This window comes from Meleagris gallopavo, chromosome 17 (genome assembly GCF_905368555.1).
Source record: "Meleagris gallopavo chromosome 17, MGAL_WU_HG_1.1, whole genome shotgun sequence".
NCBI lineage: Eukaryota > Metazoa > Chordata > Aves > Galliformes > Phasianidae > Meleagris > Meleagris gallopavo.
The window spans coordinates 3,814,678-3,827,282 of NC_139420.1; the positions used below are offsets into that span (position 1 = coordinate 3,814,678).

The 12,605-nt window shown below is 40.8% G+C and overlaps 1 protein-coding gene across 3 annotated transcripts in view; it reads right to left on the reverse strand.

The window, feature by feature from the left end:
- GLT1D1 (glycosyltransferase 1 domain containing 1) overlaps positions 1–11,905 on the reverse strand; it is a 43,339-nt gene extending 31,434 nt beyond the window's left edge. Inside the window, exons 1-3 of one of the 3 annotated variants that reach the window (XM_085238847.1) lie at positions 10,207–11,864; positions 3,873–4,021; positions 1,850–1,955 (exon numbers count right to left, since the gene is read on the reverse strand). In XM_085238847.1, the coding sequence (XP_085094973.1) occupies positions 1,850–1,955; positions 3,873–4,021; positions 10,207–10,274 (323 nt within the window). In that variant the 5' untranslated portion in view covers positions 10,275–11,864. Of the gene's footprint in view, positions 1–1,849; positions 1,956–3,872; positions 4,022–4,825; positions 4,934–10,206 lie in introns of those variants that run through there. The other 2 variants (XM_010720049.4, XM_085238848.1) reach the window with 2 other exon arrangements.
- Between the last annotated feature and the right edge of the window lie 700 nt (positions 11,906–12,605).

The following is a 12,605-nucleotide window of genomic DNA, read 5'->3' on the forward strand; positions in this document are numbered from 1 at the left end:
ACACTGAACACATTTCCTCATTGCTAACAAGAACTAAAATCCATACAGCCATATCTGAACCAATGTAGTTATCTTTATGAGAAGCTTGATGAATAGAGATGATATCCTGAGCAGCCTTTGTTCAGCAATGTACTTAAGCTCCGCCAGAGAAGGTATGCAAAGAGCACCAAGGATGGGATGAGACCTAGATGCTTCCATTTATCACACCTGAGTGCACACCGAGGGCCCCCTTCCCTTAGCAGAGCTCACTCCTAGAAGCCTCTGCAGGGTACTGAAGTCAGCAGAAGCTCATACAGAACACAGCTCCATACAGCTGAATGACCTGCTGTAGCAGATTAGTGCCACCAAAATAACACCTTTGTTGACTTTTCATATTAAAGCAGTAGAAAACTAACCTAGATCAAAAGATCTCAATTTTACAGCAGTTACTGAGTTAGAGCTGCCTCTGAAAGCAGCCCTGACACACAGAAGCCTGGGACACAGCTACAGGAAAGAACTGATGGAGAAGGACAGGAATGCAGGTAAAGTCATCCTGTCATCAAAAGCAATTAGTTGGACTGCACATGAGGAGACAACAGTGTGGTTGATAAGACTTAGGCCATCTATGTAATTTTTTACCCTATTTGAAACGTTACATCCATTTTACTTTGGATTCAAACAAGAGAAAGGACCATAGCCTTGCCATGGCTATGATCAAATACAGTTAAAATCAACTGACTTTTGGACCAAGCAGAAGTTTTTTTTCAGGGAGATGTTGAAATAATGAGAAATGTTGTGAAATCCCCTCTGGTTTTCTATTGTTATCACTGATCAGTTCTTAACCACATTTGATGACTCCACCGACATAACACTGGAATTTCTACAGACTTTAAAACCCTCTGAAAATACTCACTTCTCAATTTACCAAAAAAGCAGAGAGAATTTGTGTAAAGATTTTTTTTCTGTCTTTGCTTCTTTCTTTACGCGTTTAGAAAAAGGATCACATTAGCAGGAAAAAAGAACAAAAGCTCTCTATACTTCAGTCAGCTGCACACACTGTCAGCACATCAAGTGCAAGGCCTCTGAAAGCAAGTATGACTCTGGGATGCAACCAGATAAACACCAGTTATTTTTAGTTGTCTGCTTCTCAAACCGAGGAGCATTTTTATCTGTGTGTATAGATAGAATTAATCTCTGAAAATATAAAATGTCTAAGATAGTTTTAGTAAGAATTTATAATGCGACTGCCTACAACATTTGTACCCAAAACAAACAGATTAAATAAACCACAGTCAAGCTTCTACAATCCACAGTTACACTAAACATCAAAGACTGTCTTTATAATGCCTACCTATGAAGTAGATATGCTGCCAAGTCACATGTTAAGTATTCTTGCTATTATTCTTCTCATTTTTACCTGCTTTAGAATTTTATACCCTCATCGCATGCATAGTTATACTGTTCTAGAAAACAGTTATGATTCAGTAAACAGAGCACAGGACTGGTACACCAAAGCACAAAATTCATTACTTTTAATGAGATTTGAGTCATTTTGGAAAGTTGCAGCCAAAGATGCCAAGCATCACCACTACTTCTGCCAACTCTTATGCGGACAAATACAACAAATGATTGTAACAGAGGAAACATAAAAAGAAAACAGTGCATATGCATACAGACTATATTTTTATGAAAAAACTGTATTATAAAATCATAAGAACTAGATTGAGCTCACAACGGTATCAAGTTGCTTACCCTTTGTCCATTGGCTTACATATCTCCCAGCAACTCCAAGTATTTATGGAACAGTTCCTACAGAATCTGCCTTTAAAATATGTAATTTCTTGTCACAAACCTTCCACACAGATTTTACCTGGCTTCTCCTAGCACTGCTCCCATTACCCGACGTTTCTCTTCACTTCTGATGTCTTCATTTATATCTGTTCCTCCAAAGATGATTCCAAAAGGAATTTTGCTACCTGCAAAACAATGACCAAGGTGAGAAGAGGGCAATAAGAGTGAAAAAGGTATATTGATAATACCATATCACATATTTAAGCAAATGGTTTTGAAATTAAAATGTGCAGAAACTTATTTTTTATGGTTTTGGTACTGACAAGAAATATATAATAACAGCACGTCAGCCTGTTTTGTAGCTATGAGACTTTCTTTGATTTTGTCCACATTTAATAGAACAATCAATTACTTTCTACATTTGGCAGCCCACCAAACAGCATGTATATTTCAAATGGTATTCACATTTTCATAAGATACTTAGAACAAACCCAGCTTTGAGGTACTGTATCTAGCCTCAGCCAATCAATTCCTGCCCTCTCAAGTATTCCAGTATAATGGTTTGGGTGGCCAATGTTCCACCTGCTAAATCTGTACGTGGAGCCATACCACCAGAAAAAGTCATCCAATTAAATAAGGCAGTATATGTGAAACTTCACCAAAACCACCATTTTGCTTAACTCCATCCCAAAAGATGGATCTGTGTTTATAAGTGGTTGCTCCAACACCTTTTGTGATGACTCAAGTTCTGGAAGGTACTGTAGGATGCCAGGAGCTCAGATCTTATCAACACACAAGTTTTAAAGCATGAATAAAAGCACAGACGACCCAGCAGGGTGTGCACAGTGCTAAAAGCCTAGTTTTGATACATGGCATCACAATAAATTAATATTTGATACAAGCCATGACCACATGATAGTGTAGCACTTCTCTGCTAACAGCAGTAAGCCTTACACAGACAAGGCCAAAGATGGTGAAAATACAAAAGCCAATAGTAATTTAAGATTCCTTTCTAATAGCATTTGCTTTCCTGGTGTCAGGTTCTTTTTAGTGACTGACAAGTTACCAGAGATGTTCTCTCCTTAAACTCATCAAGGCTGTAGTCAATAATGTTTACTGTTGATTGTTTCAGCACTGAAAACAATTAAGTGGTCAGTTTCCACCACATTAAGCTCACAGGTAACAACCTGACAGTGGCTAATTACTACATGCATAACATGGTTTTAAATTCTAAACAAATGGCACTCCAGCAAGAGAAGCCCTAGTACATAAGGTAGCAAAGATCATCACACAGCATTATTTTTGTATTTGTATTCTTGGATCCCAACTGAAATCAGAGCTCCATTATAACAAAAGATACACAAGCACACTAGACATAATAATGCAGGCTTTCCAAAAGCTGGGGACTGCTAAGTCTGAAACCAAGAACCATGCAACTTACACTGAGATTTGATGAAACTATCAAATGATGTACCTTTGTCCGAGTGAATAGATTTGGACAATAGGAATGTGATCTCAAAAATGGATACACACTTGCAATTTCAGTAGGTGACAGTGTCTGTAATTTTGAAGCTGGTGCTTCAAGTGTATCATTAACGACAGACTAAAATTTCGTTCTACATGGCCAGTTACTACAGAACATCTTATTATTTGTCAGATAACATCCTGCCTCCTAGAATTTAGCTGGCATAAACAACAACTGTGAGTTATTTCACGTCCCCAAAAAACTCCGACTCATTTTTCAACAGAAAAATCAGATTAGCCTCTGCTTTTTTCAGTTTGACCTGAGCTACACTTAGCCAAGCTGCTGTCCTCTGGAAAAGCACCTTTGCTTAACCTACCTTAATGCTAATATGATGCCCTTATCTTAATGTAGTTTAAGTACTTAATTGTAAAATGCATTACGTGCTTTAAAAGTACATTTATTTAGATCTACAGAGAAAGACTTTCAGTGTTTCTGAATACTTGTTGAAGTGGATAAAGAGAACAACTAAGTTATGTGTGGGTTTACCCACGTATTGTCTTTTGTAACAGTTTGCACTTCTCTTCTTTTTCAATAAATTTTAGGAGGTACTTTTAATGCAAAAGAGGAAGAAAATTACCTTGCAGATGTCTGCCTCCTTTATAAAGATGAATGGCCAGGGCTGCATCAAATTGATCTGCAGAGGTTAGATTCGCTATTTCAGTCAGACTTTCACACCTGGAAGCATCTTTGAGAATGCAGATGTGACAGGCATCGTGCAGATGACTCCTTCATTATAAGGACAGATAGAGCAAGAGAAAAAAAAAAAAGAATAAAATGAATGTTGCAGGCATTCAATTACATAATGTTTTCCCTTAATTTTTGTTCCTATATTAATTGTCTCTATTGTAATTTTGTTCAGGTGACCATGAAACTAAAGCAAGGGGTTTTCCTGGAAAAGATCTTCACTATTGTGCACACAACCACACACTGTAGCTCAGACCTACTTTAAGGCCCAAGACTATCAATGCTTGGAGAATCAGTGCAAGACAACTGTGTCAGCACCTCTCCTATATCATTATCTGCTCAATATGGTAAAAAGATTCCATGTGAATAGAGAGTGAAAGCCTTGGTCTTGGATAACGTCAGACCCTCGTTCTGGAGAAAGGCCCCAACAAATACATCCAGCTAAATAATACTGTTAAGAATACCTGTTCCTGTTTGCAGGAACAAAAAATGAAGGCATAAATAAAACTGGAGAGTTAAAACTGTTTTCCTTCTCTGTTTGATTGTGGGCTTGTCTCCTGCACTGGTTTACCCCATTTGTAAAACAATCACAGGATAACTGAAATTAATAAGAAGACACCAAAGTAATCACACGGAAACTTTCACAGTGTTTAGAAAAAAGTCTCAATTGTTACAAAAATTCTCACACACAAACCACCTATCTTGGTGCCACCTTATCCATTCATATTCATTTACAGCAGGTCCTCCTATTAAAAAATTGATTCAAATACTGCTGATGGATTGCAGGGAGCTCTGCTTTCAGCATTTCCACGAGCTTTGTCTCAGAATTTCCCCTTATACACTCACCTCATAATTCCTCCCACAGAAACCAGATCCACTTATCAGTTTCCAATGCCATCAGCCAAAAAACACGAGTAAATCTCTGTTTTGATAGGAACTGGCACACTGCATCTGCTGACATGGAGATAACATCTCTTCAAACAACTAACGTTTATGTTTTCAGTATTACTAAATACCACAAGGATGTTTGTTGTGTATTACACATAGTTTCAGCTGATTTCTTCCTCACAGAATATTAATTGTTCTGGCATTAAAATCTTGCTAACTCAATAGCTTCTTGGATAATGCTGGCTGTTTTCTTTCTTGATCATTTCATATCCTCCCAAGGAACGTCATTCTCTGTCCCGCAGAAGTTAGTCATTACAGCAGAAATCAGTGTAAAATATCTCAGTGAGGTTTCAAAAGGAATGCATTAGCACTATATCACACAGAGCTCCATCAGCACAACATATGGTACTGTATTTCTTCCTTATTCTAAAAACAAACTCATTTTGCTTTTAATTTCACCATTTAAAAGAGACCAAGGAATTGCAACGAGCACTAATAAATAACAAAAAGCAACCAGACCAAAGCTCTTCATTTGCACTCTCGAGCAATTATTTACTTCCATTGCCCCGTGAACTCACACCAAGCATCTGCTTGCCATCTGAAAGAGGCTCTCCATTTGGATCTCAATAACAACACCCAAACCTCACAGCTGTGGAAGGAAAATCCCTGGGGTAAGTAGCTGGGATGCTGGTGCATGCAATCCAGAAGTTCACAGCTGTTCATTAAATAGTCTAAAAGGTGCTTTCCCCCCATCGGTGTCCCAATTACCATAAATCACAACCACATGCAGGCAGTATGTCTGCGTATTACAATTAATTAGAGAATAACTCTCTCAGGATACCAGGAATCAAGAAACTCTGCTAAAAACTGGGCTCTAAATCTCTTTTTTTTTTTTTTGTCACCTACCAGGAACAAGACTTTCTTCCACATCTCCAAACCACACAACTGAATGACAGACAGCTGCTTGTGCTGTGAGCAGAGGGGGACTCCCTCGTGTGCTCCAAGGCTCACAAATTGAGGATTGTCTCTATTACTTCTTGGTGTTTTTTTCCTACACAGAATGACTCAGGAGTACATAAGAAATTTGCATGCGGCTTAAGAAGGAAAAATTATGTAATCATCCCCAGAATAATTTGAATTCCCAGACGTGAAGAGACCTTCCTCCCATAAATGTACCACTGAGTTCAACATGATTAGTCATAAGCTCCAAATTATGCATATATGGAAACGTGTGTGTACAGCAGCAGAGTTACGGGATGGTGTTTGAGTACTGCTATTTTTCTATTTTTTTAGATGACTTTTCATCTCTATAAGCAAAAAATAAAAAAAGCAGACTGTGATTTTCACACACATTCTGTTATCAAGGAAAACGATAAGAGGGTGCTGCAAAGATATTGCAGGAAATTTTTTTGGGAGGCTGGTCTGTCTATGAAGTCACAGATGTCCCTGAACAAAGCCAAGACATAAGAGGATCACCACCCCTGTCTTTTCTCCTCCTAGAACTGCATATTCACATTATTTCACCATCTCATAAACAAATAATGTCTACGTGAAAAATAAAAGCGAACTCCTCCTCTCTGTGAATCTAAAGCAAGACTGAAAATGCCAAATTTCAAGGCTATGCTTTTCCTCTAACACAATTCTGAATGCAGCAAATAGATTTCCAATCACCTTAACTCCCAGTAAGCACTGCATGGATCTGGATTTTGCCCTGCTTTGTCATAACTTCCTTCTCTACACAGACACCAACAGTCCTACGTGGGGAGAAGGATATTTCTAAATAGGAGTTTGGCTGCCAGAATCTGACCTTGGGTGTTTTGCTAGAAGGTAACCCATCTGGGAACGTCTCAGACACACAGTAAGCTTGGAAGATAATTTCTTAGAGCAGATTGTAATAGTCACATCTTACCCTGTGATATTTATTTACATCTAAACACCACTTAAATATTCCCTAGCCTCACCAATTTTTGTATTAAGAGAAGTCCCCTGGATATTTTTATATTTTTTTACTCTCCTTGGAAATCAAGAGACATTTAACTGACACATACATGTGTAAGTGCTCTGGATCTATACAGTATGCAGAGGGACATTGCTGAAAGTTGCCATCTCGATGATCTGACGCATTTTTCACTTTGTTAAAACCTTCTATAGAGAAACAGTTTTTTCTACCACCCCCACAAAATATCAGGTGATGCTTTACAACATCTCATTTTTTTCTTTCCTACAGTATTGACCACTATTTCTCACTTCTTATCCTGGCTCAGAAAGCCTTCTAACCCTGCTTTGTAACTTCGGTTCAGGGTCTCAGAAACTCTTCTGCAGCTCCAAACACAGCATGGCTGGAGCTGAGGTACAGGAGAGTTAGAAATGGGCTTGCTCACAAAATACTGCGGTTTTCAAACCTGTTTTCTTTTCTTCCATCTCCTTCTCAGGAACATTTATGTTCTAATTTTCTGATACTTGAATGGAATTACTCACAGCACAAAATAGGAATCATCCAAAAATATTAATTACCACTTTCCCTAGGCTGCCTACTCTGTAAAGCAGCTACGCATGAACTATTGTTAAATCTATACAGCGTGATCCAAAGCTTATTAAGTCAGCAGAGTGACTTTCTGAAACTTGGCTACAGTCAAATACTCACAATTGCCACTGAAACTGGTCGAATTACAAGACTTGAAACCCCACTTGGTCTTTTCAGTTTCCTTTGTAAATTGTACTCTTTTGTTGTTGTTGTACTGTTTTTTTTGTTTGTTTTTGTTTTTGTTTTTAATGCTGTTAAAGTAAAATATTCTTTATTTTACTTCTCACTCAAGCTTCTCCTTTAAACAATGCAGACAATTTATGCTGGCTGGAAAGAAGCATGAATAAAATTTACTGTAAGTAAGAACAGAAATAAAAATGGGACTGATACTGCTTCAGCCCTGAAATCCTCTGGAAGGCCAAAATAACTCTGCAGGGTTTAATCCTGCCTTATAAATGGGTCCAGCCACGGGAAACATTCATGGACATAGTGCTGCCAGGGCAGAAGAACAGCAGCCCAACCAATGGCTTTTGCTTTGCCTTTTATTCTCTACTCATTGCTCAGATTTTTCAAAGTGATTAAAAATTATGCAGACCAATACAAATAAAGCTCACAGCACCTCTATCATAGCACTTGTTTTAGTGAACTGACTTCTGGCCAAATTAGATTCCGGTATCTTTGTCACCAGCTACTTTAAACTCAGGAAATGAATATATTATTTATGAAAATAGCTGTAATAACATAAACATAGTATCCCCAGTGATATTAAAGCCATAAAATTAATCTATGCTGGCAAGTGTCCAACCCGGAGGCAACATCATTGTTTCATGTATACTCAACTGAAAGTTGGGCACAGCTCAATATGAAAGAAGAAAAAAAAAAAGGAAGATGGAAGAACAAATAAATTCAGAAGCATGCATACAGACACAACCAAAGCTAAATATTAATCTGAATATACATTTTCTGCAGCGTACACATTAATACACAAAGGTTCCCCATATGAACCTAACTTCAAGTATGGCAAATCAGAGAGAGAAGCAACACGCCCAAGCATTTGGCCACACACGATATTTTTAAAAGGCACAAAGTCTTAATAAAACCCATGTTAAGTAAAAGTATCTGTGTAAGATGGTTTTATTGGTTTAGATGTTGTACTAAATGTTGGTACTGGATGATCTCAGAGGTCTTTTCCAATCTTCGTGACTATATGATTCTGCTGGTAGCTGTCACTTAGCAGCCTTTTAGTCAGGACAATTTAATTGATAGCTGTACTCCTTACTCCTTATCCCAATTAGATTTCTTTTCTTAAATGGGCTCCTTTATATTACTACTATAAACAAAATTTATGTCAAGTGATAAGATAGCAACTGAACATGACATAAACTACTGGTTCTCAAAGACTACTTCTGTTAGAAATCTTTAATCCATCTTCATTTTGAAAATGAATTAAATTAGCCTTTCCTTCACAACTTAACTTTCTGCCTGAAGGTTTATGAGAAAGCGGCATCCATTTTGTGCAAGGCATGACAGTGAGCACTAGGATACTAAAGCAAGTTGGGGTACTCTGCACAGATACTACAGATGTGCTTACATAGCTGCAAACGATTGCACTAACATGGTAATACGTTAAACCATCTGCCAGCTGAGCTGTTCTATCTCAGCAAAACTACACTTTCTTGCATGTTAGCTCAGGCCACACAGGAGTCACACACAGCTGGGGATGACTAACCAAAATTGCTGGTTACAGCAGGAGTCACACACAGCTGGGATGACTAACCAAAATCGCTGGTTACTGCCACTCTGACAAAGGCAGCTTACTAAGCCACTGTGTCTTGGTGCAACATATTGATGTGGTCATATTCAATCTCAGTTTACTGAGAAGAAAATTTGGAATAATTTGTTTTTGTTTGACTTGCTTACTTATGCTCAGTTTAACTAGAGATAAGGCAGATCCAGCTTTCCACTGGTTTACCTCTGAACCACTCCACAGTCTAAATGCAAAGTGGAAAGCAAAAGTAAACAAATACATGATTTGTAAAGGTAGAAGAAATAACCTTAAAGAGGAAGAACGAGCATAGACTTCCCCAAGAATAACCAGCTTTGTTTTATCCGGTGAGAGGAAAAGATAAGATTAAAGTGAATCACTGAATCACTGAGGTAGGAAAAGACGCTCTGCTCACCCAGCCCAGCCATGCCCACAGACACATCCATCAGTGCCACGTCTGCACGGTTATGGACCACCTCCAGGGACAGTGATCCCACCACCTCCTTGTGCAGCTCATACCAGTGCTGACTGCTCTTTCTAAGAAGAATTTATGCCTAATATCTAACCTGATGAAGAACGTCAAGTTATTAGTGTATTTTAGGCCCTGAGAGGAGCCAGCTGCACTAGGATGGCTGCACGGGCTCTTCTCTTGTTTCAGACTCCACAGTTGCTGCTGCACCTCACACTGACCTTGCAGCTGATGGTGGACACTTCCAAACCAGCAACCCGTAGGAAACCCACCACCACTGACCGAACAGCGGCAGAACGCTGAGGGCACGCTCGGGTTACCCCTACAGCGTGACCAGCGCCGTGCTGAACGCAGCCTTATTTCTTTATTCATTTATCTATTTGGCGGGGGGCTCTCCCCTCCAGCCAGCCCTCGCGGCGCCCGCTATCTCCGATGTGCGGCAGCTCGGCGGGGCCGCAGCCATTAGCGCGGCTGAGGTGAGCCACGCCGCCGCCGTGCTCCGCAGCGGGCAGCGAATGGCGGCCGGCTCGCTACTGAGAACGGGGACCGCGTTCTCCTCCCTCGCGCCGAGCTGCACTTACTGTATCCTGGCCGCCGTGGTCGCGTTGCCGGTGTGCGTTCGGAGGCACGCCAGTAGGAGCAGCCTCATAGCTGTATTTCCTTCCTCCCGCCGCAGCGAGGGGCCGTGCCGCGGTCGATGCCTGCCCGCGAGCCTCCTCACCTGCCGCCGGCACGGGAGCGGCCTCGCGGAATCCACGGGGCGCACACCTGCAACGGCCCCGCCCGGCGCGGAGCCCAGCGGGAGCCGGCCGAGCTGCCCCAATAGCAGCAGGCTCTGTCTGCAGGGCCTCCGAGGTCAAAGAGCACGCTGATTATCGGGAAGGGCAAAAGCCAAGGAGAATCACAGCCTCGGCTACAGCAGGCAGTCCAACCAGCCTGGCCGTGAGCGCCTACCAGGGACAGGGCATCCGCAGCCTCGCTACCTTCTGAGCGAAAAATTTCTCCCTTAAACCCACCGTTTTTAATTCAAAATTTAACCCTTGTCTTGTCACCCCAACAGAATCTCTCCCCTTCTTTCCTGTGGGCATCCTTTAAATACCAGAAGGTGACTGTAAGGCCTTCTCCTGCTTAAATAACCCCAACTTTCTCAGCTTTTCTTCAGAGAAGCACTCCAGCCCTCAAATCACCTTTGCCTTCAGGGAACCCTGGGATGGTTTGGGCTGGAAGGAACCTCAAAGACTGCCCCGTTGCAACCCCCCACTGTGGGCTGTGCTGCTCAGCTGGGCACTAAATCAGACTCCAATCAACCTGGCCTCAAATACCTCCAGGAAAGGGGCAAAGAAAGAGCTCAGGACAAGGAAAACCACATCCCAAGCAAGCACTCAAGACAAGCCCCAGAACCAGAAACAAAGTGAGCATCCAGGTGGGGTAGCAGGCAGTAACACTATGGGATCCTCTTTAGAGATGATAAAGGCCAGAGGGCAGAGTGCAAATACCCCTGGCTTCAGACTGGATTCTGTACTTTGTAAATACACTGACAGCACATACAGGGTGTTTGTCACCGTGACGTAGATAGAAAGAAGGCTTGATCTAAGAGGAAGCTCACTTTTTTGCTTGTATGTTTATAACCTGGTGTAATTTACCACAGGGCCACACTGATGCATGTTACCCAAGGCTGTAGGAGAGAAAAGCGGTCTGCAAACCACAGTGCCTTTTTATTTTGCTTTCAACTACTCTTCAAGTCTCCCTGTCAGGTAAGGAGAGAAAAATACACCACTTACAGAGATAAGTTCCTAAACTTCCTAATTTTAAAAAATAATAGTTCTTGATATACTTTCTGTGGATATCTGAGAACGACAGCTATTCAGGAATTGAGAGGTTTTAGAAGGGAAAAAGATGTACTACTTCTTGGAGTGTACTCTGGCAAATTGTAAGCATTTTGGTGAGGAGGCTCGGGTTTTGCTAACACATCTTCAAGCTGCAGAGCTATGCAGTAGAGTGTGTCTACACACACTGAGGCTCATTTGGAAATTATTCAGCACAACATCCTGTTCAGACCATCTTCATCCTCATGCAGACTTAAAAAAAAAAAAAAAAAAATAGTTTCTACTTAGAAGTTAAGAGCACCAAGTCTTGCATAATTGCTGAAAATAGCATAAATGCTAATTTAAGGATAGGCAAGATCAAGATGTTTTCACCACTGCTTTAGAAAGCATTTCTGACTTCATGGAAATTTAAAGGATTTTTTGTCAACCCACTCAGCATTCTAGCCTTGAAGTTTGTTTCGATGTAAGTGGCCTACACAATGCACATTTGGGCATCTGAAAGCACCTACCACCCAAGCACCAGCCATCTCTGCTTTAAAACTCCTTGCTGCCTTGTTGTCAGCATGTCCAGAAACCTGCAGCACATCACAGAGACTGCTTCAACCTTGGGCAGCTGCCTTTCCTCTCTTGACATTATATATAATATATCCATTACCAGCACACTCTGACTCCCAGACTCCACCTCCACAAGGTAGCTCATACAGCTGTAATGAATCAAGAAAAGTTAGCAGAACCTGTGCCAAACAAGAACATCATTCCTTGTTCTCGCAGCTCTGTTCCACTGTTCTAAAATGGCTCATGTAATACAAAACACGGTCATTTCTTAGTTCTACAGCCTAAAGCAGGATGGAGCAATGCTCAGAAAAATTGCAGTGAAAGTACCTATTTCTCAATACCTGAAGACTGAGGTAACATTTTACATCATGTTTTCAAACACTGCTAATCACTGGTAGGTGTTTGTGGTCTAATATAAAATCTCACCTCATTCTCTAAGGTGAATTACCAAGGGCCTAGAATGCCATAGCTGCATATACTGAAGCACACAATAACACAGTGTGTCGTAGTATCCAGTAAATACTGCTGGACTCTCTAGAATATGTTATCACAAGCATTATTATATGCTACACTAAGCGGAGTAAAGCTGAAAGGCAGTG